This window comes from Lacerta agilis, chromosome 2 (assembly GCF_009819535.1).
Source record: "Lacerta agilis isolate rLacAgi1 chromosome 2, rLacAgi1.pri, whole genome shotgun sequence".
Taxonomy (NCBI): Eukaryota; Metazoa; Chordata; class Lepidosauria; order Squamata; family Lacertidae; genus Lacerta; species Lacerta agilis.
In genome coordinates this window covers 84,140,227-84,167,897 of record NC_046313.1, presented here as the reverse complement: position 1 = coordinate 84,167,897, position 27,671 = coordinate 84,140,227, and the positions used below count along the sequence as shown (strand labels likewise).

At 46.0% G+C, this 27,671-nt stretch overlaps 1 protein-coding gene across 7 annotated transcripts in view; it reads left to right on the top strand.

Moving 5' to 3' along the window:
• Positions 1 to 26,931, top strand: part of GRIP2 (glutamate receptor interacting protein 2) — a 365,790-nt gene extending 338,859 nt beyond the window's left edge. For 5 of the 7 annotated variants that reach the window (XM_033141097.1, XM_033141094.1, XM_033141096.1 and 2 more), the window contains exons 15-24: positions 2,392 to 2,455; positions 3,671 to 3,816; positions 5,191 to 5,335; positions 10,256 to 10,395; positions 14,825 to 15,001; positions 15,414 to 15,570; positions 19,196 to 19,316; positions 20,915 to 21,154; positions 23,049 to 23,195; positions 26,261 to 26,931. In XM_033141097.1, the coding sequence (XP_032996988.1) occupies positions 2,392 to 2,455; positions 3,671 to 3,816; positions 5,191 to 5,335; positions 10,256 to 10,395; positions 14,825 to 15,001; positions 15,414 to 15,570; positions 19,196 to 19,316; positions 20,915 to 21,154; positions 23,049 to 23,195; positions 26,261 to 26,452 (1,529 nt within the window). In that variant the 3' untranslated portion in view covers positions 26,453 to 26,931. Of the gene's footprint in view, positions 1 to 2,391; positions 2,456 to 3,670; positions 3,817 to 5,190; positions 5,336 to 10,255; positions 10,396 to 14,824; positions 15,002 to 15,413; positions 15,571 to 18,783; positions 19,069 to 19,195; positions 19,317 to 20,914; positions 21,155 to 23,048; positions 23,196 to 26,260 lie in introns of those variants that run through there. The other 2 variants (XM_033141095.1, XM_033141100.1) reach the window with 2 other exon arrangements.
• The last annotated feature ends 740 nt before the right edge of the window (positions 26,932 to 27,671 follow it).

The following is a 27,671-nucleotide window of genomic DNA, read 5'->3' as shown; positions in this document are numbered from 1 at the left end:
TAGTGAGTGGGTTGCTGCATTCAGCAATAATGTGTGTGGTAGCAGGGTAAATGTAGGCCTAGCGTGTATGCCTAACTTTGATGAGAGAAGTGTAGTTTAGGGCAATTATAAGGCCAATTCACGGAGAGTTGGATTATTTTATGTCTCTGCTATATGTAAGAGCCCTTCAACAAGTTAACCTTAATAAATGCTGGGAGTAAGATCCATTGGACTCGGCCAGCTATACTTCTGAGTACAGTGGTACCTCTGGATGCGAACAGGATCCGTTCCGGAGCCCCGTTCACATCCTGAGCAGTCCGCATCCTGAGCGCCACATCTGCGCATGCTCACAGCGCAATTTGGTGCTTCTGCGCATGCGTGTGATGTCATTTGATGTGTCTGCGCATGCTCGAACCGCTGAACCTGGAAGCAACCCGTTCCGTAACTTAAGGGTTTGGCGGGTTCGTAACCCACGACGAACGCAACACGCAGCATTTGTAACACGAGGTACGACTGTACATGTGTAGAGAATTGCAGTGCTAGACCTTTCTGCCTACTTCTACCATTGCTGATATGATATAATCATGGTTGATTGGACTATGCATAGGTACTGACTAACTGCATTTTTATATTATTCAATAGAGGTGAGTTTGTTCAACTAGGAAGGGGGGGGAACAGGAGAAAGATCTGAACAGCTTTGGAACTGATTCTTGTTATCTTCCTCCCTCTATACTATTTCTGTGGTAAAAATGCCCTTAGTTTTAAACAGGTATCGGATGTCCTGGTCTTCCCGCAATCAGATGTGGCTGAGAAAAAGATAATGAAGTGAAATGCTTCCTGGCAAGAAGCCATAATCTTGGACTCCCTCTACAGTCCTATGTGACAGGGCTGGGGGAACTTCAGGCCAATGGATTGAATGTGGCCCTCAGGCCTCTCTATCTGGCCCTTGATACTCTCCCCAAGCCACACCCAGTTATGCACCTTCCTCAAATGTTTGGGCCTGATTGGGATCTGTCTGTGAGCTGTGATAGTGCCTGCCGCTTGCCTGGAGGGAGGAAGCAGTGGGTGGACATGTGTGTTGGAACCTCTGGATTTTGTGTGACTGGAGCCCAGCCTGCTGTGCAAAGATAATAGTCACATGTGTTGCTCCACCCACTTTTATCTCTGGCCTTCCCCACAACTAGCATGCAACCTCTGAAAGGTTGCTCACAAGGGAATGCACTGGGAAATGTTCCCTGTCCCTACTCTATGGGTAAATCATCTTGCTGTATGTCGAGTATGTGGAATCTCTAGGACACCTGCTCCCTCCCCTTTTACTCTTGAGCTATCCTTGTGGATCTGTCTGCTCTGATACTCCTGCCAGAAGAGAAGGAAAAGGTTGTACCATCAAAGATAGCTGAAGGGTGGTGGGTGTTCCACATTATTTCCTCTTACCCCCATTTACCACCTCCCCAGCTTTTGGTCACTTTGATTTCTTTATTGCTCTCCTAATAATGGTTCTTGCCACCCCTTTGCTTCTCAAGCCTAGTTTTTCTGGAGCCATCTGCGCTCACCCTTTGTTAGGGATGTTGGAAGATTCTGACGGGAATGGAAATTGCTTATTTTTGCTTATTCGTCCCACGTCTGGAGCAGAAATCAGTCCAGCAAATATGATCAATATTTGCTTCTCTTGTTCTTTTCAGTCCGCAAATGATGCATAATCGATAACTTCCCCTCCCCGAGTTTCATTGCATTTCCTTTGCATTGAAATGAATGGTATTTGTGTTTAAATAAATGGTGTGGAGTAACGTGATGATAAATTAACCACATAATGAATTATGTAAGATTCCACCATATCAGACAATTCGTGAGAGGAATTGTATAGTTTCTGTTGGCAGTCAAACTGCAGTGGAGCAGAAACAGTGCTGCATGAGACGAAACATGGGTCTGAACAGAAATCGATGCCTTCTTACTCTTCTCTTGTCCCACATCACAGTCCAGGTCATTAGTGCCAGTGAATACAACTCAGTTGTTTGGATCATAAGATAATTCAAGTTGTGGTAGCTCTATCCCCTCCTACTCTCCGCAGCTGATTGGGGATTCAAGCCTGGGGGTCCTGCAGTCTAACCACTGCACTACACTGGCTTGTATTGTTGCCATCATCATGGTGCTATGAAAGGCCAGAGAGAGATCTCCTGTTTGGGGATAAGTGTGTAGAAATATGTTGTTCTTAAAGTGCCTGTCAGTGCCAATGCTTAATAAACTTTAGACCAAGTGTTAGGCGTTCTCAGCATAAATCTTCCATTAAATTTTGAATTCCAAAGACTTGTATAATCTACTGTTTCCTACTTTGTGAAGTTAGTGTAATAATGCTAAAGATTATCCTGGAGGTACAGATTGAGTTTTGACTGTGTGGTATCTCTCTCATAACAGCAAGCAGAAAGTCTGGGGAGCCTTTAATTATCTCTGATATCAAGAAGGGAAGTGTAGCACACAGGTAAGTGAAGAATCTAATTTTCCACTTGCAAGTCTCAGACACTAAATCAGCTGAACCCAGTTAAGACATATGAAGCTCCATTATATTGGTTCAGACTTCCAAGCCACCTGTACCCATATTGTCTACTCTGTCTGCAGTTCTAAGAATATAAGAAGAATGAGGAGAGGAAAAATAGATGTCAGAGATAAAAAGAATAAGCGTAAGAAAAGCCCTGCTAGATCACACTATCCAATCCAACATCCTGTTCATACAGTGGCCAACCAGGTGCCTATAAGAAGCCAGCAAGCAGGGCCTGAACTCAACAGCAAAGCTCTTTCCCAGACCAACCTCCTGAGATCTTTTCAGCTGAAGATGTTGGGGGTTGAACTGGGACCTTCATTGTGCAACGTATGTGCGCTCTGCCTCCAAGTTATGGCTCCTTCGCAAACATCAGGTCCAATGAACTGTAACGCCAAACATTTTCCATGTCTTCTGAAGTTCACAGATGTTTGCATATTCTTCTGCTGTGCGTAATTAGACTTGCTGAAGTGATTCACAAGGTGTGCCGTGGCCTGACATTTCCTTTGGCCTCAGTATAGAAGTAGGTCTAATTAGAGTACAGTGCTGACTTTAATAAATTAGTATTTTATGAGGATACTGACTCCTGGAATCTCACTTAAGCCTACTTGATTCCAGTACAAGCAGTGTTGCCAGCACTGCCTTGTTATATAAAAGTAGAACATGCATGCATTTAGAGTTTGTTCTCTGAGTTATGTATATACTGGTCTATATTATTTTGATGTAGCCAACATGGAGGCCTCCAGATGTTGTTGGACTACAACTCCCATCAGCCCCAGCCAGCAACGCCAATGATCAGGGCTGATGGGAGTTGTGGTCAAACATCTGTAGGGCAACAAGTTGGCTGCCTCTGCTCTGGATGAAGCAACATGAGAGATGAGGACAGCCAATAACAGCACCTCCCTATGTCCTTTCATGATGTATGGAGAAAACTGTAATTCACAAAACAGTTTCTTGACACCAGCTTCCTTCACATTTACCTGTGACTCATTTTTCTCTCTCACTTATTTAAGGTACCCCAATTGAAATGTTGAAACCTGGGCAAATTCTATTCTGTAGAAGAATTGCCATACCACCCACAGTACTGCAACAGCTCTTGGAGTATGCAGCTATTTGGAATGTGTTAAACACAGGCTTGTTTTTTCCCATTGCTCACAGGACTGGGACCTTAGAGCCCGGAGACAAGCTTTTAGCCATTGATAATATCCGACTCGACAATTGCTCAATGGAGGATGCGGTGCAGATCTTAAAGCAGTGTGAAGAACTTGTCAAATTGAAGATCAGGAAGGATGAGGATAATTCTGGTATGAAAGCACTGAATCAAGCTGTTTCTGAGCCATTGTAATAAAACACTCCAATGCTTAAGAAAAGGTTGGCAGAGAAACTGGAAAACCATTATTCAAGTAATTAGTGTGTACACGTGCCTGTGCATTTATGTGTTGGTGCACATATGCACCAACAAGCCTACTCTAAGGCTTAAAAGTTACTTACTGTTTTGCTAGGAAATACTTTGACTTTGATGCATACCTTGATGATTCCTTATCATTATTAAATAAGTGTTTATGCATTGAACAGAGTAAAGGTAAAGGGACCCCTGACCATTAGGTCCAGTCGTGTCCAACTCTGGGGTTGCGACGTTCATCTCACGTTACTGGCCGAGGGAGCCAGCGTACAGCTTCCGGGTCATGTGGCCAGCATGACAAAGCCGCTTCTGGCGAACCAGAGCAGCGCACGGAAACGCCGTTTACCTTCCCGCCGGAGTGGTACCTATTTATCTACTTGCACTTTGACGTGCTTTTGAACTGCTAGGTGGGCAGGAGCAGGGACCGAGCAACGGGAGCTCACCCCGTTGCAGGGATTCAAACCGCCAACCTTCTGATCAGCAAGCCCTAGGCTCTGTGGTTTAACCCACAGCGCCACCCGCGTCCTATAAGGTCTAAATGGCCTTATGCAAACATAGGTATATTAATGGAAACAAAATTGCCTAGCTAATAAATGCAGTTATGTACGGTCCTATACTTTCAGATTCCAGTAGATAGCAAACATGCTCCATTTCTTGATACATGCATTATCCACCTGCTCTCCTTCCCTTTCTTTGTGACATTGTTTTTATTCATTTTCATCTTTGAATTGTTTTAACATGGTTGCATTGAGAGATATATTTGTTTACATTACAGCATGTGGCACACAGCAATTCCTTAAAATGAAAATTCAAACGGCAATAAACACTCAGATAAATGTTTCTGGATATATTAATTAGCAAAGTTGCGTCAAAGCGGATATATATCAAAATTATTACAAATACGAATTGATGCATTACTTAGATCAGTGACTACAAGTAAAAGGTGTTTTGCATCAATAACATTTAGAAATTGTAGGAAGAGGGGAGGGAAAAAATAAAAAAATATGCACATCATTCCTTCCTGTATTATACTGAAATTAGTAATCACATGCTACTATCTATTAACCAATAAATGATCGTTTCCCAATCCTCTTTGGCGGTTGCTGGGTTTTTTTTTGTTTTTTTTTTGTTTTTTTGATAACTGGAAAGAACAAGCACTAGGTCTAATGGAAGTTTATAATCAGCCTGCATCATCTAGATGATCTAGGACTAATCTCAGGAATTCCTTTAGTTTAGGGTGATTTCTATAACCAGAGCCCTGCTTTCCTCTTAACAGATGAGCAAGAAACAACTGGTGCTATCATCTACACAGTGGAGCTAAAGAGATATGGTGGACCCCTGGGAATCACTATTTCAGGGACTGAGGAGCCTTTTGACCCAATTGTCATTTCAGGATTGACAAAACGAGGGCTGGCGGAAAGGTGAGTTGCAATTTGCATCCTAATGGGCAGGCATCTATAATGATACTACAAGTGTGATCCACTGGGAAGCTGTTCTGCTCATTTGTACCACTGAATTAAATAGAGCCTGCATACGTGGGTGGTGTAGATCTTTCTGCACAGTTACGTGGCTGTGCGCGTAAGGAAAGAGAGGAGAGAGAACTTGGTTGCACGTGATCTTGAGAGGAGACTTGAGAGGTTTGTGTGCTGAATGGCTATCAGTTTCTGAGCTCCCAAAGGCCAATTTTGTGTACCTTGTGGAAGCTGTGAAGCTTCTTCCAGGTAGTATATTCAGTGCTATTATGTTTGCACAAACATTAGTGAATATGTTTGTGCAAATGGTGTGTGTGTGTGTGTGTGTGCCGGTTACAAGCAAGGAACCAATCAGGAATGCTGTGTTCAAAATGTGCAGCCACATAACCTTAGAATCACAGAGTTGGAAGGGAACCACTGCAAACTGGCAAAGTCTGTCCTTGCAGGAGAACCCCTGCAACTTTCATTCTGAAATTGGGCAGGCTACATCTCCTCAGAAGGGGTGAACCCGTGTTTGCAAAAAGCACCCATTTTTTTTTATATGTCCCAGTTGTAATGAATGGAGAACACAGAACTTCACTTTATACAGAATGGCTCGGAACCTGGAGCACAGATTGAAGTGTAAAAAGCACAGTGCAATTCAGAAATGGATCAGAATGTTTAAAAACAAAATAGATACAAGGTGAATCTTTGGGCCCATGCACATTACATTCCCTTCCCAGAATTTTTGTGCCAGAATTTAGACCAATCCATTCAGCTGCTATAGAAAACAGAGGAATTTTATAATATCATTTCACTAATTTACTGTTTGGATTACAGGTGGGTAGCCGTGTTGGTCTGCCATAGTCGAAACAAAATAAAAAATTCTTTTCAGTAGCACCTTAGAGACCAACTGAGTTTGTTCTTGGTATGAGCTTTCGTGTGCATGCACACTTCTTCAGATACACTGAAACAGAAGTCACCAGATCCTTAAATACTGTTTGGAAATAAAGTTAACTTTGCTGTTTAAACTGGCACCATAGTGACCTCTAGTGGATAGTTGAGAAATCAATATCCTGACTCAAAGGAAAAAGCAGGGTGGGGGAGAGAGAGCATGAAATATAAAGAAGCTGAATTATATCCTTATAAGCTGCCAGCAAACAAGATTTCCAAAACTGATTGCTGGTCTGTGTGTTAAGCTTTTGTTTTCTGTGACTGAAAATAGACAGTGTTCTTTTGTTTGGGAGATCTGCAAGCAAAAGTAATTTACTCTCGAAAGGGAGTGGAGTAGCTGAGACAGACTCTTCTGATGGGAAGATAAAATATGCTTAAATGACAACTCTTGGAGATCTTACCGCAGCTGATGGCTAGAACAGCAGAAGCACAAGGGAAAGGGACACGGGCACAGCAAGCATCCTGAAACTGGCCGGCCATTGGTCTCTTAACCAACACTTGAGTTGTAGTGCAATTTAGAGCATGCATGGAAATGAATGTCTGTTGCAGCTGTAGCTTAATGGAATAACTGTGATCTAAATGGAGGATATGACTCAATTGACCTTGGAAAACAACCCACAGTTAAGCCGTACCTCGGATTCCACCTGTGAGCTGGATGGTTTACTTAGGTCATGCAGAGGCAGCCTTTCTTATTGTGGTCTCCGTGTGCAGCACCCCAAGGGCCAGATGAAACTCACTGTGCCCTTTGCAGTTCACTGTCTATTTAGATGAATTACTAAATTCAAGCAAGCCTGGATCAAATTGAATGGGTCATTGCCCTGAGGAATGTTGTTGTTCAGTCGTTCAGTCATGTCCGACTCTTCGTGACCCCATGGACCAGAGCACGCCAGGCACGCCTTCATGGATCACTGCCTTGTCGTGGTGAAGGGGCTTGAATTACTCAGGGAAGCTATGGACAGGTCATAGTGGAGAGTTTGGACCAAACGTGATCCACCTGGAGAAGGAACTGGCAAGCCACTCCAGTATCCATGCCAAGAAAACTCCATGGGCCCTGAGGAATACTCTTTCTTTATTCCACATTCACTGTGTTTTGTATGTTTTGTAGCAGTGTAGTATTCATGGGTGAATCATATATTTTATTATGGGCACCATACATTCTGTAATTCCAATATGCAACTCAAAATTAGCCTATTCACCATAGCCAGACAAATGACAAGGCAAAATATTGGCCTCACCAAACATTTGGATGACGTTCTGCTGCTTGGCGCATTTTTGTTCCTCTGCCTGCTGCTCTGGGGCAATGTTTTCCCCCTTCTTCTTTGACACCGCTGTCTTCTGCCTTATTTGACTTCACTGCCATTTGATCTGATTGACCATGGCAATCCATAATTATTATTTTTTAACAGGTATTCTTGACATCATGTTGTCAGACATTGGCTGTGGCTTCTTCCCATGGCAGTGAGGGCAAAGGGACGTCCCACTTGCTGCTCACATGGCATCATATTGACTGCAGGTGATTGACACCTGTCACAGTTCAAAGGAGGTCACTGGACAACAGATTGGTGGTTACAGCAAGCCAGGGGCGTTCCTAGCCCCTTGGCCGCCGGGGGCGGGAAGCCAAGAGGTACCCCTGGGGGCGGGGCATCCCTCCGCAGCGTCACGCGTCCTGACGTCACGACGCACGTCAGGACGGGCTGCGCGTGCGCCAGCAGACCTCCGTGCAGGCGCTGCTTTTTCCCCTTTAAAGTCGTCTTCTTCTTCTGCTGCTGCTGCTGTTGCTACCACCACCTCCCCTCCCTCACGCTCCCCTTTCTAGTGGAAAGAACTACACACCCCAGGGTGCTTTGCAGGTCTCTCCCTGGTATTCTGGATGCTGCTCCTGCCACTGACAAGCGAATGTAATCAGAGAGCTTCGGAGGCAGCCAAGGCAGCGACAGCAGCTCTTAAAGGAGCTGGAGCCGAGGATAGCCTCAGCCAACTTTTTTTTTTCTTCCCTCCCCCTTTCTGCGAGCAAAGCAAAGCAGCAAAGCGGCAGGAGAGGAGGCGAGAGAAAAGGAGGCAGCGAGCAGGGAGGGAAATCGCAGCTGAGCAGCAGCAGCAAAGAGAGAGGGGGAGGGAGGGAGAAACAGTCAAGGGTCTGGTTTGTCTTCGTTTCCTTCGCCCCCACTCCCACCCAGCAGCAGTAAAGAGAGAAGGGGGTGGGGGGGAGAGAAAAAGAGACAGGGAGCTAGAGAGAGAGAGAGAGCGCGCAAATTCTCCCAGCCTTGCATATTTTCCTTCCAACCCTCCTCCTGGCTTTTTCTTTTGTGTGGCGTGTTTGAAAGGAAGGGAAGCAGCCAAAGAGACAAAGGAAGAAAGAAGGAAAGGAGGAGAGCGAACGAGAGTGGGGAGGGGGGAAGGAGGCGTCGTCGTAGAGTCATGTCCACGCCCCAGCAGCACGGAAACCTCTCCTCCGGAGGAAAAAAGTCTCTCCCGACAGGCAGCAGCCACCGCCGACGCGGGTTGCTCGCTCAGCCGGTGCCTGCTCAGCCTCTCCGCTCTCCCTTCCTGCTGCTGGGCGGAGCTGCGGAAGGCTGGCGTGACGCGGCGCCCCTCCTCGCTGGCCCACCCCTCCCCTCCCCTCCGCAGCTCCGCCCAGGGCGCCCACCCCAGTGCCGAAAATAATGGAAAATAAAAAAATAAAGGAAAGCACGAGCTGGCCAAGAGAGAGAGCGCGAGCAAGCACAAGCCAGCCACCCCACGCGCCAAGCAAGGTTTTGGGATCGGCTGGGGCTCAGAGTCGCCAATCGCAGGGGCGGGCCCCGGAGTGTCAACCCCCCCCCCAGGGCGGTACTCGGAGCCGACCGCTCCCCCTCGCTACGCCCCTGGGCGGGGCTCTCTTTTCCTGTCAAGCACTCTGCCGCTGGTGGAGGGGGCGGAGCGGAGAAGCCCAATTTCGGGCTGCTCCCCCTCCCCCGCCACTTTGCTGCTGGCGAAGCGGCACCGGGTGGCGTGGGGGGGTGGGCTGGCCAGCGCCCCCTCCATTTTGGCACTCTAGGCACCGGCCCTGGTGACGGTGGGAGCGGCGGCGCGTGGGAGTGGCGAGAGGGGCCGCCGCTTGTCACCCCAACCCGCCACTTATCACTCTGTCACAGGGGGCGTACCGCCCCTACCGCCCCTCCCCAACGACGCCCCTGCAGCAAGCCACTCTGAATGCATGCTCCAGCACCAATCAGCTGACAATCGCTGAAAGGGCATTTTCAACGGAGGTTGCTTTAACCACCAAACAGCTGATTGGTAACCACTTTGATGTCTCTGCAGACGTAAAAACACACTATTTATAAATGGAGCATTTCCCCCTTTGCAGAGGATGCAGCTTGGATTCAAAGCCCAGTGGGGAACTCCCTAGTGCAGCTGATGCCAGCATGGCTCCCAGTCAGCTGGCCAAGGGGCAATTGAGAGCTCCCTTAAAGCCATGTCCATATGACATATGATGTCAGGTGTGTGGATGGTTTGTGAGAAACCACCCCATGGGCCAATTGGGGATCTGTGCTGGGCCTAATTGTGCCCAAGAGGTGAAGGTTCCCAAACCCTGACAGATTGTCTATGCAGAGATATGCATATACAGGGCTGGGAGTTGTTGTGTTTTTGTGTGTGTGTTTGTTTCAATTGGAATTCATGGCTCAGCCTTTATAGATGATTGAGATGCATTATGTGTAATATGGGTGAAGACATGGGCTTCTCTTTCCACTATAAATCACTGAATTGGGAGGAGTCCCTGCTAATCTGTAAATAGTTGTGCATTTGTTTTCATGTTTTTCTTCTGATTACCACAGAACTTTAAATCTTGTCACACTTGCATCCATCAACTGAACATGGATATCTTTATTTATGGGCTGGTTTGATGACATTACTGTCTTGCATAACAGTTGGAATTTGCATTTGCTTGTTCTTTAGGACTGGAGCTATCCATGTAGGAGACCGGATATTAGCTATTAATAATGTAAGCCTTAAGGGGAAGCCTCTGAGTGAAGCCATTCATCTACTCCAGATGGCTGGAGAAACTGTAACTCTGAAGATCAAGAAGCAAACAGAAAGTAAGTTCTCATTCTAAAAATCTGTGTGTATCATCTGGCACACCTGGAGCCAAAATCAGTACAGATCAATGTAGCAATCTCCACTTCTTGGACAAGGTTCTTGTGCGGTCACTGGCCAAATCCAGACTCTCTTGGATGACACTGGTTTTCCCAGATCTATTTCGATTTGGGTTTAGGCCTGCTTTTGGTGCATAAACTGCCTTGATGGCCCTTTGTCGGAATTGCTGCAGTGGGAATGTGTCCCTGTTTAATTATCCTTGATTTTTGATATTCTTTAACAATTGTATTCTTCTGGAGTGGCTGTCCAAATTGAGAGTGGGCACCACCACAGCGATGATTCCACTCCCACTTGGATGGCTGTTTTCACAGGGTGATCCTTGAGGGATATTGTTTGGCCTCATGGAGCCTTTCTGTGTTGGCTTCTGGAGGGTTCTGTATTATCTCCCATGCTATTTAGCCTCTACATGAAACTGCTTAGCAGGGCCATCTGGAGTTTTGGAGTACATGGTTAGCAATTTGCTAGTGACACACACCTCTGCTTCTCCTATACATCTTCAGGTGAGGCAGTGGATGTTCTAGATCAATGTCTTGCCTCGGAAATGGATTGGATGAGAGCCAATAAAATGAAGCTTAATCAGACAAGACTGAAGCCCTGTTAGTGGGTGGTTCCCTAAACCAGATGGATGGGATGTAACCTGCTCTAGATGGGGTTGCACTCCCTCTGAAGGAGCAGGTAGCTGCTGTAGCTTGAGGGTACTTCTGGCTCCATTACGGTTGCTTGAGGCTCAAGTGAACTGGGCAGCCAAGTCTGTTTTCTATGCTCTGGTAACCTCAAGGCTGGATTTCTTCAATGCATGGGGCTGTCTTTTAAGACAATTTGGAGACTGCAGCTGGTGCAGAATTCAGAGGCCAGACTGTTAACTGAGGCAGAATGGTCCAAACATGTAACACCAATTCTGTCATGACTGCACCGGCTACGATTAGTTTCAAAGTGCTGGTTTTGACCCATAAAGCCTTAGGACCTAAACCTTCACTGCCTTGCAAGATATCTTTGGGAGAAGAAAAGGCTAAGAAGTAAACCCTACACAAACCCGGAGTCCCTGAGAGATTGGATGGCGCCTTGTATGCCTCCTTCTGGCAACTCCTGCAGCCAAGTTGGTGCCAAATGTATTGCTCTGCTCAGAGGCACCAGCTTCTGAAGGAGAATGGGGAGCGAGGCGATGTCACATGGCGCATGATGCCGTGTGCGTGACATCAGGACGTTGGGGGGGGGACCTTTAAAAATATATGAAGTCATGGCATAAATGCATTGTATAATGATTGCATCCTCTGTCTACGTTATTAAACTGCTGTTCCCTTTAATACTATTCCTGTTAATGCCACTGTTGTGTTGGAGTACTGGATTGTGGGGGAATGTGTTGCCTAGTTTCCTTGGGAGACTTCTTTAAAACAAGGAGAAGGAGGGAAAAGCACCAAGATCAATAGGTGACTCCATTGACAGGTATAATCTCAAGCACCCACTTGAGATTCTGTTTAAGAAGCTGGCTAGATTTTGAGCTGTCTGCTTCCCTTTTTTTAAAAAAAAATATCTTCAGACCTGCCAATGTGGAAAGTGATTTTTATTTCTCCTCTCCTTCCTTAACACTCTTCGAGCAGCCCCACTTTGATGCAGCATTAAGTTTCTGAAAGAATTGCTGAAAAGCCAATTGGGGGAAAACTTAATCGGCATCCTTCACTGCCAACCACCTGTCAGTCAAGCATCTCACATCAGACTCTGTGTCTCTGCAGAGTCCCTTACTTTTGAAATTCTGATGCAGCAGCAACCTTGCCTGCCAAACCAAGGAGCTCAGCCAATGTCTTGAAAGGACTGAAGCTAACTTTAAAGTCCTGACTGATGTTCATGTGTAAAATTAAGAAATAGGCCTCTGTCCTTCTGTTCTTTGCTTTTAATTAAGACAACTTGACAGTGTAACCATGCAATTTAATTGTCATGCTTGAAGGGACCATTAGATTTCAACCACATCAATTTTCCTCCCTCTCTGCTTCAGTCTTTCAGCTCTTCATGAACACAAGGATTTTCCTGGTGCAGTCCCTCCCACTTTCCTTCCTAGCCACTGATAAATTAGATCTCCTACTTGCTCAGAGTGTAGCTTTTCCTCTTGCTTTCTTAGCACTTTTTACTTTGGCAGAGATAAAACACCTCCCTCACCTCTGATCTCCTTTAAGTCTCTTTCCTGCTGCAAGGAGTTGTACGGACATCCATAAACAAAGACAGCTGCAATACGTTATTGTACTTTTCTCCAGTCTCACTCACTTTTCTCTCTTTTTTCTTTTCCTCAAAAGACCTGTGACCTGCCTAGAGCCAACGGGGGGGGGGGAATGGAAGTGTCTGAGGAGAGAGGTAGTTCCCAGTTTCTGCTGGAAGCAGAAGCTACCACTAAAATAGTTGTGCTTTAAAAACAACCAATCTGAGATTTGCAGGTATTAAAATATCCTCTTGAAATCACTCTTCTGCTGTGGAACTTCCTCAAGAGGTTGCAGAGGCAGCACTACAGTGGTATCTCGGGTTAAGAACTTAATTTGTTCTGGAGGTCTGTTCTTAACCTGAAACTGTTCTTAACCACTTTAGCTAATGGGGCCTCCCACTGCTGCTGCGCTGCAATTTCTGTTCTCATCCTGAAGCAAAGTTCTTAACCCAAGGTACTATTTCTGGGTTAACGGAGTCTGTAACCTGAAGCATCTGTAACCCGAGATACCACTATATTCAGGTTTCACTTGCTTTTGGAGGAGATCAAACTTGAGACTTGTGGCGTTTCTAAAAATATTTAATTTTACAACTATAAAAGTAAAGCCGTGTGTGTGTGTGTGTGTGTAGTTGATGAACTCCTGACAGGTGGCTCACCTCAGATCCCCAAAGAGAGATACCTGCACCTAAGGGTGTCCAAATCTGTCAATTTCACTTTCTCATTATTTTAATCTTAAATTCTGTGTGCCATGTTTCTGCAGCAATTTGCAGTTATTGTTTTTTTTTTAATCCCCATGAAAATTCGTCAAATTTCTCCTAATACCGGTAAATACATCTTTTTGTATGCAGTTTTGACTAATGTACACGTTTTTGAAAGCAATTTCCCCTAATATGACACATTTTTGTATCTCTTTATTAATATATGCATTTTAATGCATTCTTTCCCCTAACATATATTCTACACATTGTTTGGGGTGGAGAATTCCATTGCAAAATTCGGAGAAGTGCAAATTTCAAAGGATAGGTGCGCTTTGATTTGCACATTTCATAGAATTGTAGGGTTGGAAGGGACCTCAAGGGTCATCTAGTCCAATTTCTCTTTTTAAGAAGTGCACGTTAAGTAGTTACTTATTAAAATGCAAACTAAATTGAATTTCTCCTCCATCCCGTCATGCTCTCCGACGTGCCTTCGAATCTCCACGTCAGTGCTCTCATTCCTGCTCACTCCATCACCCTAAAAACCGCAGTTTATTTCACACAGAGACCTTTAAAGGCCCAACCTTAGCTGAGTTTGGGAATCACCATCCCCCAACGGCTCTCACAGTCCAGGGATGATCCCTGTACCTCTCAACCATTAGCTATTATGGTGTGAAACACATTAATAGTCTTTTGCAGAGCTTTCCCCAAGAGAGGATGTAGCTGGCACAGCTCGTCCAGCAGTCATAATGGTATTTTTACTCACAGAAGCTCTTTGGAGCACTTTCTGCGTATGACACATGAGTCAAAATGAATGGAGGAGAGTGAATTCCTATCAATCATTCTAAGCCTGAGCTATTTGAAATTGGAATTCCACAGCCATCTCAAGTACTCCATCATAAGCAATTTAACCCATCCTAATTTGGGGAGACTATAGTGAGCTCCCTCCCCCCTTTCTTTAAAGTACAGTCTTTATCTCAGGAGATGTTCTAAGGTGAAAGAGAAAATTGTCAAGGTGATGGTGGTTTTAAGTGTTGTGTAAAGAATAAATCCCTTTACAATCACTAAATCAGAAAAGCCACTTACTTGGAAATAAGTCTTTTTACTTGATTTCACTGAACTCACTTGCAAGCAGATGCACTTAAGATCACACGCTGGCAGTAGTAGTGATCTGTGTGATTTTTTACGCCTGGGAAGCCACTCCCCCACTCTTAATTTCACATTTGAAGCTGCCATGGGTCAAAAAGGCTTACAGGATGAAGGGGAAAGAAGGGCAGCACCCCCTTGCTAAAGGGCTAAGGGAGCATCAGTGTTCTGCTCATCAGATCCTACATCTTCTGGAAAACACAACATTGGGCCTGCAACCTGATATGAGACTTACCAACCATTAGCTGGTGATTATAGCATAACAGAAAGAGAGCAGGCAAGCTTCACGGAAATGTCTCTTAACATTTTGTGTGTATCTGTGCATCTTTATTTTGATCCCAGGGACTTACCCGAAACAGTCTGGGAGTATAAATGAAGTGAGCGACCCAGAAGATGACCTGACTGATTCCCAGAAAACTAGCAAACTCTCTGAGATTTATTCCACCACAATCCCCAGTGTGGACAGTGCAATGGAATCCTGGGACGGTTCTGGCATTGATGCTGGTTATGGAAGTCAGGGTGAGTTGGCCTTCAATGCGCGAATGAGTAAGTTTGTCTCTCCTCCCTCCCAACTCCATTTTGAATCGCTGAGGGCCAGTTCAAACATTTGTATCTGAGGGGATAAGGTTCACGCAAGCAAACGTTGCCATGGGGTCAGTAGTTACAGTGAGCCCCTTCAATGTCCATTTACAGGTCTGGTTTGGATTCAAACCTCACCAGCAAATGGACCAAGCAGGGCTCTTTGTCCATCTGGTTGCATGATTAAAATTCCCCCTAGAAACCGATACAGGATGTCTACTGCAGAACTAGAAATGGGAGACAGACTTCCCATCCAGCTAACTTAAACCATAAGATTGTCTTTCCTCAATGTAGCCATGTAGAAATGACCTGATCCTTCCTGTTTGTCTCTCTGCTCCCCATTGGATCCCAGTAGGTACATACTTGCCGCAAGCTGTTGGCATTGCGCTTCACCCACATGAATGGAGATCCAGCAGGCAGAAGAACAGTACCCCTCCTGGTGATCCCAGAAAGAGTTACCCCTTTATGGATGGCAGTTTCAGTGAAGATGACTGGGAGAAGCCCAGCAGGTATGTGAGGCTTGTAAGAAAACGAGGGGGAAGGATGTGTGTGTGTGTGTGTGCATTCATATGGATCTCAAGGATGAGGCAAGCCTACGTGTCTTACCTGACTCCGTTAGATTTGTCTCCCACCCTCCCTCCCAAAAGAAGGGGTCAATATCGGCTTCAACTATTCCTGAAGGAATTTGACATGAAAACATTCAGATCTGTTTATTCAACTGCATTACAAAAGGGATGTGTCATACAGAGAGCTTAGGCCTCACCTGTGTTTTTAAAGAAGAAATGGAACCGCAAGTGGAATGCTGGGCTAGTCTGATGAGTGGTCATTTTATTAAGTTGGATTTCTAATTGGAATGAAATACTGCTGGCATTTAGAAGTCGGCATTTCACCTTTTCTGAATGCCCAGACTTAAGTTTCATTACAGCGGGGTGTCGTCTTAACAATGGTGTTCGAGCGATGGAGAGAAATTAAAAAACCTTTAATGTGTGGCCCACATTTGGTCTTTTGGGTGTTGACTAAATAGCAGTCCATAGCTGCTAGGTATGTGAAAGGTCATGTATGAAGGCAATCTAGGGTGGATGCTTATACATGATGCTGATTTTTATCTCCATCGTATCTATTCTCTGTTTGTCTGATTACTAGTAGGTATACAAGATCACATGCAAAAGTGTATCCTGGTGATGTTGTCACCAAAAAGTCATTTCTGTGTTCCTTTTTCACTGGCACAACGCTTTTCACATGAGCAGGCATCCAGTGTTGCAGATCTGGAATCTGATCTATGCACTAATGTTGTTAGAAGAGTAGTGTGTGTGCGCGCGCATGCGCACACATGCACACACACACACGCACAAGTAAAATGGGCTTAAAATAATACTAAAGTGCAGCATGTTGGACATCTGTAAGTGTCTGTTTGGATGGTAGATCACTCCCCAGAGTCCAGCATTAAATTAGCAAGTATTACATGGGAATGGAGGGCGAGGGGAGAGGTACCAATTCCATAAGGTTTTGAGTGGCTTATGCAGCCTGAACTAATCCCACTAATTTTCCAGTTTTAACTAGAAGGGTTGGCATAGTCGTCATATGGCTTGTGGGTGCCAAGTGACCAGAATCGGTTTGCTGTGATAACTCAGGAATCTGCCGTCTGCAAATTGCCTAACTGCTCACCACTCTGCTGTCTTCCACACCTCAGCAGTTCATCAAAGGCTGCCCAACCACAGACCTTGCAAGTTGCTTTGACCTTAGACTCCTTGCCATTCAGTTGGGTTACCTGAGTTGCTATGTTTTGTGATGGAATTCTGAAGTGCAGGCTACATCTGGGTTGGCAGGCAGCTGTGAAAACAAAGCCAATCTTGCTCCAAACAAGACTAAGGTTACCAGATTATTTTCAAAGAATCCAGGGACACATTATTATTTTTTGAAAAGAGGGGGAAAAGTTATTTTAAAAAGTATTTTTTTAAAAAAAAAAATAAGAAGTAATACCTTCTCTTCTGTGGTCTCCTCTGCTGCATGGCCTTCTTCTGGGCCCCAGCCTGCTCTCTTGGAGCACTAACCGCCATGGAGTAGGCTGGGGTCAGGCCTGGGCTCAGCCACGTGTCCTTGCCCTCCCGGTGCTCTCCTACCTCTGCTCCTCAGCGGCGGCAGCAGCAGCAGTGGTACAGCAAGGTCGGGGCTCCCCTCTTTTTTCTCCTTCCTCTTTCTCTCTTGTCCTTCTCCCTGTGTTGGCTCTGGGGTTTTCCTGGCCCCGGAGCGCTGCCGGGCAGTCGGCTGGGTGGCCGGGCACTTCTGCTCTCAGCTCGATTTGGGTTGCAGGTGTGTGTGTCAGCGGTTCCCCCAGTTGACGCGCCGGGTGTCCCCGGTTCCCCCTCAGAAGTGGTGGTGGCAGTGGCAGCAGCCCGGAGCCAGCCTGGTAGCGCAGTTGGCTCTGGCTGGCTTCAGGAGATGCTCGCTGCCGTGGCACCTACCATTTTGCCTCACCGGAAGTCCCCATATGATGTGTCTTGTGCCGTTGAACCAATCATGCAACATTCATTCCATACTAATAAATCTACAACACTTAAAATATAAATCCGGGCACATTAAATGAAATCCGGGGTCATTCCGGGGACGGATTTTGTCCGGGGACAGATTTGTAAATCCGGGGACTGTCCCCGGGAAACGGGGATGCCTGGTAACCATAATCAAGACTCTGTCCAAAGGATAAGGGAAAGTGGGCAAGGATGGAAGAAGGCAACTGCATAAAATTAAAAACACGAACCTTCAACTCAACATTCCCTCTGTTTGTATCACAGTTCTTTGTAGTGTTGACTCATTAAAACAATCATTTCCTTGGCATGAATTTCCAAAACCATTTCATATGACTTTAGTTCATTTTTAATTGCTGCTCTCCCTTTAGCGATCTAAGAAGTGACACGGAAATGTCCACGCAAATGAGAAGCAGGCGTCGCAGTTATGCACTTAGCCATTTTTAAAGTGCCAACAAATGATAATAACCTATCAAAATGCCCATCGCAAGAATAGCTTGTTTGTGTGTGGAGAGAGGCATTGCACTGCTCTGTGGTCTTGCTGTCAGGGAGGACCAGGCCATTCAGTGTCAGGGTTGGAGAACAGACTTCACCTTCCATACCGCAATGGCACTAAGTACAGCGGTTTGGTTTTCCCTCAGGGGAAGAAATGGCAACAAATCAGAGAAAGTAAAGTGGCACACCAGTAGGCTCACCCACTCCTTGTCCCAAGGGAACGGAGCCAATTGAAATTCAAGCCTGCTTCTCTCAGTGGAGCCCCAAACTGGGTTCAGTATATCTGGGTCTCCCTGGAGTGTGGTTGAATGTTAAAAGCATGGGGCGGAACATGGAGATCTGACTCTTATATACCTGTGTATAAGGACTGTTTTGCCCCCTTTTTACCCCAAAAAGAGAGGGTGGTGTGGATATCAGCAAGCACAAACCTCTCTACTTCTTCAAGGAGAAATATATAATGAGCAGAGGCAGCAGAATAGATTAGATTTATTGAAAGTATAACTACCGACCTACGAAAATGAGAGATATAGGTCCTGTTGAACCCTCTGTATATTTCTGCATTTAGTGTTTAAATTTATTGCCTAGTCTAGGGGAAGCCATTTTATATACATCATTTTTTACATTATATACTCCCACAGATACCTGATGTATTTATCATTTTCTCACCACGTCTGTTACCCTCTGTGTTTTTCTCTCTCTTCTCAGGTGTTCTGTGTCTCAGATCTGAACTCTGTCCCATCCGCCTTTGTACTAACAGTCTCTGAGGCTCCTGGTTTACCCATAATGCATCCTTTTTTTCTTTTACTTCTCTATTTCACCAAAACGTCTTCCTAAACCTACAATCTTCCTACAGGCACTTTTTATTTTACCCTCTTGAACGTGGCATTACTACACCAGTGTAATTCTTCCTCTTGAAGGACTTTTGCCCTGTTAGTGAAAGTGCATGGAGGTTTTGTATTTGGACTCTCTCTTGCCTGAAAAGTTCATATTGTTTGCTTTTGTATATGAAGACTCTGCCAAGTCTCTGCTTTTACTGGCGAGCCACTTGCTGTAGCCTTGCGGCTTCCACCCTGCTCCAGAAGAGTGCTGACAATCTTTGGTTCCTACGTTACAACAGATATCCCAACCGCCAAAATGGCCTTGAGACCGCACATGAGGATAATTTTTGGCGTGTTTTTGGAGAAGCTTTGGAGGACTTGGAAACATGCGGCCAGTCTGAGCTTTTGAGGGAGATTGAGGTAAATTTAACCTTTGAAAGCAGAAGGGGTGTCTAGCTGTACCACTTCTAGTAAGTTCCCCTCTCTTTGTTCTTCTTGAGCTGCGTCTTTCTGGTTGTGACTGATGGGAGCCGGAGCTAATGGCAGGGTGAACAGAGCGCTCTATATTCCCCCTTCCCTGCATAGGCGGAGTGTCACCCTTTATAAAATGTGCTTTCTTTCAAGGTAATAGCACTAGAAGCTTATAGTACACGTCTTGAGCAGGTTGAGCAGGTATTACAAGGGAACAGGCGCACAGGAAGGTTAGACCTGTTTCCCCCAAAATCTATATTAGCCTTTGCCAGCCTAATCCAAACTAGCATTGCTCTCCCAAGCAGAAAATTGGGATTTTCATCCTTTTTTGTTTTTGTGTCTGAAGCATGGCTCCTGCGTTTCAAGTGATTGAAGCGGTCAAATTATCATCCGTGTGTAAGGCTAGGTACACATAGCAATTTAAAGTGGATTAAATGTTTATTGCATTGAACACATAACATTGTTCCCATCTAAGTGGCAGCTCACACTTCCCCTGTTTAGTTCAGATTTTCCCAGTAATGCAGCAAGGAAACAAAAATCCTACATAAAATTGCTTTATTGCCCACCTGTGGACATACTGAAGCACATGATGGAGGTGGGTTGGATCTTTTATGTGCGTGGTGACTTTTCTGGGTGTCATCTATCACCGCACCCCCTACTTCTGTCAGCGAGGTGCTCCTCGGTGTGCTGTCATGACACACACTTCATTTGTTCTTAACCCGCTGTTTTGTGCAAGTCTGGTATATCAGAAAACTTGCATCTCAAAAACAAAATTTATAAAAGGGTCACAGGTACAAGTCAACAAATACCTGCATGCATGTCCAATATGGACCTCAGGTTTTTCAAACTCAGGGAGAGTGAGTTGCTGGTGGGGCTCAATATTCAACTTCTTCTTTTTTAAAAAACCTACTCTTTTGTGCAAATCTGGTGTATATTTTTTTAATGGCCACACACACACGGGCAAACAAATAATTTTGTGCATGTCCACAATGGACCTCACGTTTCCAGAACTCTGGGAGGGCATGGGAGTATTAATGGTGGTGAGGGAACAACAACACACTGAGATAGCATTCAGCTGAGAGTGCTTATGGGTGGATGGACAAGTACAAAAGTGCACATAGAAACAGCAAATCTGTTCAACCCAGCATGCACCTGAACACTGGTGTGCATCTAGCATTGGCCAAAAGAAGAATCATAATAGGGCAGTAATTCTTGCCATGATATTGTGTTGCTGTGTCCAGTTCCCATAAATTGCAAGTGCACGGCCGGAATTTTGTTGTCCATGCAGGCTGGCATTTCTCATCTATGCCAGTTTGGCAGCATCCCATAGTAAAGAGTCCTGAAGCGTCCTTGAGCAATGGCACCCTGTCTCTCTCTGAACTTTGCCTTGCCAGCGTTTGTCTGGGTGGGAGGTTCTGAAGCAGAGGATGCAGGAGTTGGGACATTGGTCCTGCCCTGAACCTTTCTGTTCATGCTGCTTCTTGCATCGAGCTTACTGTTCTCTCTGTGTGTGGGTTTGTTTGTTTTTTTTACTTACCCCTCCATAGGCATCCATCATGACAGGGAGTGTACACAATCTAGACCTTGACGGGGGCAAGTTGCTTATGAATTCTGTCAACCAATCAGGACTGAGTCCACCAAGGAAAGGGAACACCAAGAGCTCAGGCGAAGGGAAGGGCAATGCCAATGTCACTCCCACCAAGAAAAATGGCAGGAATTTGGAGATTAAGATGATGAAGGAAGAGATCCAAGAAATCATGTCTCCCACCCCTCTTGAGCTGCACAAGGTTTGTGCTGAAGAATGATCTGGTTATGGGTTTTAAGACTGTGGGGTAAAGATAGGATAGAGGTGCGTAAAGGACTGAAAAAAGAATAATCTCCAGAGACGGATTTGCCCCGTTACTAAGTCTCTGGATAAACATCTTTGAGCACAGGATGGCAGGGTGTGGAATGTTCTCCTGGCATTAGTAAGCAGCTGATGTCCTCTGGTGGGGACACCGCTCTCTCCCTGCCACTCCCTTGCAATGCACCCCACACACCTAGCAAAACCGGAATGGGCCATAGTTTGGGGTAGAGCACATGCTTTGCATGCAAATGGTCCCAGGTGCAACCTCCAGCATCACCAGGCAGGGCTGTCTGAATCCATGGAGAACCTGCTGCTGCTAGTCAGTGTTGGTGATACTGAGATAGGTGGACCTAATGAACTGGCTTAGTAGAAGACTGCCTCCTATAATAGGATGCCTTTGCAGTAAAGCGGATGACACACACAGGGAAACAAGAGTCTCGGGGCGGGAGTAGCAGAATGGCTTCTGCTCTCATTTTAGTGGCGGGGGAGAGGTGTAAGCACAGGACTCGAAGCAAACACCTTCCTGTTCTCATTTCCTATCACTTCTGAAAGGCCTATGGAAAACGTGAGGTTCAACATGCAAATGCAGCATTGCTCTATCAGGGATATCTAATCTTGTCTAATAGCATAGCAATGGCATGCAATCCATTGACACACGCCCCACCTCCCATGCAGAGGAATGCTTACCATTGCACCAGCTTCTCCAAAAAGGCTTTTGGTGGTTCGGAAGTATTTCAGGCATTTTGCTAGAAACCAAACATCCCTGTTTAAACAGCAGAGCTTCATTCTCAAGGCAGGCGAGGTAGTCGATTTAAAGTTGGAACAGCGCCTGCCTCCCCAAGCAAAAGCATTGCTGGTTCGCACCAAGAGCCTGAATGTGTGCATTGTGTCTGACCAAATGACCTTTTCTGATAGCAGTGTTGATATTCTCCCAGTAAAGATTAGTAATTAAGACTACAGTGCTAACCCCACTTGGGACGCGGGTAGTGCTGTGGGTTAAACCACTGTGCATAGGGCTTGCTGATCAGAAGGCCGGCGTTTCAAATCCGCACAACGGGGTGAGCTCCCGTTGCTCGGTCCCAGCTCCTGCCCACCTAGCAGTTCAAAAGCACGTCAAAGTGCAAGTAGATAAATAGGTACCGCTCCAGTGGGAAGGTAAACGGCGTTTCCGTGCGCTGCTCTGGTTCACCAGAAGCGGCTTAGTCATGCTGGCCACATGACCCGGAAGCTGTACGCTGGCTCCCTCAGCCAGTAAAGCGAGATGAGCGCTGCAACCCCAGAGTCTGACACAACTGGACCTAATGGTCAGGGGTCCCTTTACCTTACTAACCCCACTTACTTGGGACTAAGCCCCATTGAATTCAGTGTGGCTTGTTTCTGAGTAGCCATGGTTAGGACTGCGCTGCAAATGTATTCTGTTCCTGACCCCATATTCCAGCTAGGGGTCATTATTGGGAGGGGTGCTAGAGCAGTGTTATCGCCTTATCCTTGTTTGTCCTGTGCCCTAGTTCTGCTACTGATGCTTTCTTGGAAAACACTGGCCATTTCCCTACTTCTGTGCCACATGTTCACTCTTGTCGCATCAGCATTGCACTTGGTTCCCATGGCTTATGGTGCCGCTGGATGAGAACACAGACCTGAAGCTGTTGTTTTACATTCACCATAGCTACTTAGTGACTGAGTTTGACATTTTAGGCTGAAACAGCTGAAGTTTTCAAAAACATCAGAATGAGACCCTCATTTATTCTTGAGGCACCGGGGGGGCACTTTCTCCTCATGCTTTATCCTCTGTTTTTGCTATTCATACCAAATTAGCTTTTCCTTTCCTTTTTCAGATAACTATTTATAAGGATCCAGAAACTGAAGACTTTGGATTCAGTGTCTCAGATGGCTTGCTGGAAAAAGGCGTCTATGTGAATATGATCCGCCCAGATGGGCCAGCTGATCAGTGTGGACTCAAGCCTTATGACAGAGTCCTTCAGGTAATAACTATAAATAACAGCAGAAGGTTTAAGAAACCCAAACGGGTCTGTTTCTTGAAGAAGAACTTGCATCTGGGGCGAACCTTCTGGGTTCATGTTAGTGGCTGTTGGAATAGTCTGTCTAAAACGGCACACTCTCTTTTTCTTTCTGTCCTACTGCTGCACAATTTCACTAATGGAAAGGTTTCTGTTTTCCTTAACCCAGGGGATGCCACCCTTTCTTTGGGCCAGTGGGCACATTTTGGAATTTTGGCATAGTGCCATGGATGCCTGTCACAAAATGGCCGCCATGAGCCGGTGCGGGAAAGGGCAATCTCAGTGCAAACAGGAACTGTGAGCAAGAGGAGCAAACGATCTCACGTGCATTGTGGGCTTTTACAGAGACCTTTCATGGGCATTACAGGAGGTACTAGCAGGCACACTGGCACTCAAGGGCACTGCGTTGGCCACCACTGCCTTAACCTGTCCTCCAGCTCTGTAGCACAAGCCATTCATACCTGAACTCATTGTAGCTACTCCACAGGAAAAGGCCACCTAGACCTTCAGGAACCCCGTTGAAGGCTCTTTATCAATGCATTGGCACACCTTGCTGGCATTTCTGGTGGGGGTAGGGAAAGAATTGACAACTTGAGGTCCAAACTGTTTTGTCAGCCTCTCCTGAGGCAGCTGTTCAGACCAGAAATGTTGGAGGCAGTTGGTACAACCTCCCTCCCTGCTCCTCTGCAAGCAGTTACATTCATTATTTTTAGAAGTCTTGCAATTCCCAGTAGGATTCTTTTGCTGTTCCCTTCAGCATCTAAAAAAGACTTTATTGGCTGTGCCACAATTAACTCTTAACACATGTAGGGTCAGTAACTGAAAATCTGGCAACAATAAGGGGAGGCTCATTTGCGCTTGTTATGGTCCGTAGCCAGCTGGCCTGCTGCACCGTTGTTCTTTCTCAGCCTCAAATGAAAGACCAGCAGAAAGAAGGAATTGGGGGGAAGAGCGGAGAGGGGAAACAAACAAAAAAAGTAATTAGGCTGCAGGCCACGTTCCTGCAGAATGTTGGCAATGCCACAGCCTGCACAAGCACCAAAGTGTTCCCCTTGAATGCACATTAAACCCAAAGAGGAACCAAGAGAAGAGGACTTCAGTATCTCTTCATGGGACACCACTGAGGAGATGACCTTGTCATCGCTTCTGTATGATGGTCTCAGAAGGACTGTAGCTTGAGGCGGTGGGAAGAGAATCTGCCTCACATACAGGAAGCCCCAAGTGCAGGGGTGAAGCACCCTGTCCACCCAGCTGGTGGCAGAGAAGCAGCGCTGGTTTGCAGCAAGATCTCGCTGGATTTTTGCGAGATCTCACTGGAAACCACTGCCATTGTCACGTTAGGTAAGGGAGGATTCAACAGTAGGGCATGGCAGCATGTTTCCATTTGGCCTCAGGCATTGAAAGGGGACATTGCCCAAGTGCAATGCCAGCATCTCCAGGTGGGGCTGGGAAACCCTAGAGCACAGCTACCAGTCAGTGCGACAGAACTGAGTGAAATAGGCCAATGGTCTGACTCGGGAGCATCCTAGTTAGAGGAAAGTGTTGAGCCAGGAGTGATCCGTAAAGGGCTTTCTAAATGTCAGAAAAATATAGATGGATTTGTTTGACCTATAAAATCTTCATCCAGATGCAGAGAAATGGAAGAGCTAACCCTAGAGCCGATTAACCTTCCTTGGCCTCGGGGTCACGTTCAAGGTTGGGCAGCCCTCTGAGGGCCGCGTGCCGTTTTCAGATGCACCCACTTGCAGACACTCGTCGCACAAACATCTCACGAAAACCCACACCTGCAGATCACACACAGACACAGAGACACTCAATGTATATTCTCTCTCTCTCTCTCTCTCTCTCTCTCTCTCTCTCTCTCTCTCTTGCACCATGCACTCTCCCATGTGCTGACATACCATGCTCATCCCCATGGCAGCACTGGGCTGAGAGGAGCTGGAATGGAGAGAACATCCCTTGTTTGTCTCTCAGGCTGCAGAAACAAAAGGAGTCATCCTGCCTCAACCACTTGGGGTTTAGAATATAAAGTAGCTCTTCATTGTCTCCAGATGCTGTTGCTTCCGAGTGTGTGCAGCAGATCTTAATATCCACATCTGTGCTTACCGTAAACTTAATTTAGATCCCAGCTGCCAGTTTGACTTATTGTATACCCCACCTTACACTGTCAGCTAAATGCAAAAAAAAAAAAAAGAAGCCGATCTGTGGGTTATCTGTCCCTGGTAGCCCTAATGAAACTTTAATTGAGTTAGGATAAAAGGTTTTTCCACAGTTTCATCAGGGATGAGGAAAAGGTAAATCTTTTTAAGACAAAGAAATCAGAGAGGCTCCACCCTTAAACAATCTCACCATAACCAGGGAGCCTTTTCTGCAAGATGAAACCCAACTGTATTATGGCGCCTGACCACTTGGGTGTTACAAAATACATTTCTGGCCCCCAAGTCATTGGCTGGAGAATAGAGTAGCCCCACAAGGATACAACAACAGCTCACCACCCCCAACTTAATGCTTCTGGTTAGATTTTTGTCAAAAACTGTTTCCCACAAAAAGAGTACTGTTTGATCTGATGTCTTTTCCATTCTCTCACATAACTGAGGAATTGAATGACTCCAGGAATGTGTTTTCCTGGATTTTTCTGCCATAGCATAGCATAGCATAGTTCGATTTGGTCTATGTTTTATATGTAGCAGAACACCTCCCAAATTACAATCTATTGAGTGTTCAACGTTGACACAAGTTTAAGAACACAATATGAGCCTGCTGAATCAAGCCAATGTCCCATCTAGTCCAGCATCCTGTTCTCGCAGTGGCTGACCAGACAGATAGATGTCTGAGGGAAGACTGCAAGCTGGATGTGAATGCAACAGCACTCTCACCACCTGTGATTTCCAGCAACCAGTTACTTTTTAGAAAAACAACAACACAGTAAAATAAAATTGTCTCATTTTCCTGTTGAGTGTGTGTGTGTGTTTGTGTGTTTGTTTGTTTGTTTCCCATAATCCACTGTGAGTTTTCTCCCATCCCTTCAGGTAAACCGCATTCGAACCCGGGACTTTGACTGCTGCTTAGCTGTCCCTTTGATATCTGAAGCAGGAGACAAACTGGACCTGGTAATCAGCCGGAATCCCCTGGCCTTCACTGCCAAAGCCCAGCTCGATGAGGATTTGCCAGGCCGGCAGCCTCCTAGTGTGGAGGTCAAGGCAAACACACAGACGCTCTGAATGCTGGGTGGGCTTGGCGTCAACGGCTCTTGAGGTCCTGTGGGGGTGGGGGCAAAGGGGTTGATGGGTGTCTGTAACACTTTTTTCGGTTTTACTTTTGCACTGGTATTGTGATTACTCTGTGTAACGTAACTTGCCATGAAGAAATGGGTTTCCCTTTTGTCGCATCTTGAAGCCAGTCAGCCTAGGCCTTGAAGGCCCGAGCTGAGACAGACGGATGGTAATGGTCCCGCTTTGGCCAACACGGTGGGTAGGATGGGCTGCTGTTGCCACTGAAAGCAGGAAGCAGTGCCCAGCACAACTCACCTGGGAGAGAACATCCTTTGCTCATGGTATGAGCTTCTCCAGCGAATGGGGTCACAGGGCACCAGACCATCATCTTCGCCCCTGTCTTCGAAGGGCTTGGATACATGGTGCTATTTTCTTGTTGTTTGCTTTGTTAAGTCATGTACAGTGAAACTTAAAACACAACACACACACACACAAACACACACACACCACTTTGTTTCTGTGAAAGGCCATCCCTGCACTACCCCGTAGCTTTTCCTTAGCCTGCGGCAAGAAGAGCCTTGTGTCCTTTTCTCCCAATGCACAGCCACACTCTCCCAGATCTTGGGATCCCCTTCACAACCGAGAGCAGAATTTTCCCTCGCAAGTTTTATGAAGTCCTGAGCCATTCGTCACAAAAGACGGGGCTCGTGGAATGCCATTTTTTTTCTCCCTCTCAGGCACTCATTCTTTGGGGCGCAGCCTAAACACATCGACCACTATTTGACTTCAAGACAACGTATGCTTGTTTTCTTCCTTCCTTCATCTACTGTGTTTTTCTTAGACAGCACTGATGATACCATACACAAAGGGCAGGAAACTGGCTTTTCTGTGCCACCAGTAACCTTGTGTGCGCCCCCCTACACACACACACACACACACACACACACACACACACACCACCAAGAATCTTTCTTGGTTGAACCATGAGTCTGTGAGTGGGCAGCTGAACGTGAGTCACTCACATAACCCTCTTTGCCCTGACCCTTGTTTTTCCCCCCCATGGGAGTGGGGAAACCCTTGTATCTCCTTGTCACTGTTAAGCATGAGACATCCTCTGCGAGATTGCTATTGTGTCTCCCAGTGCACCCCCTGTGGGCCGTCCTAGTGCAAGTGCGTGCGTGCGTTTGTTTTTTTAAAAAAAAACCAATTGATGATGAGGGTTGATGCC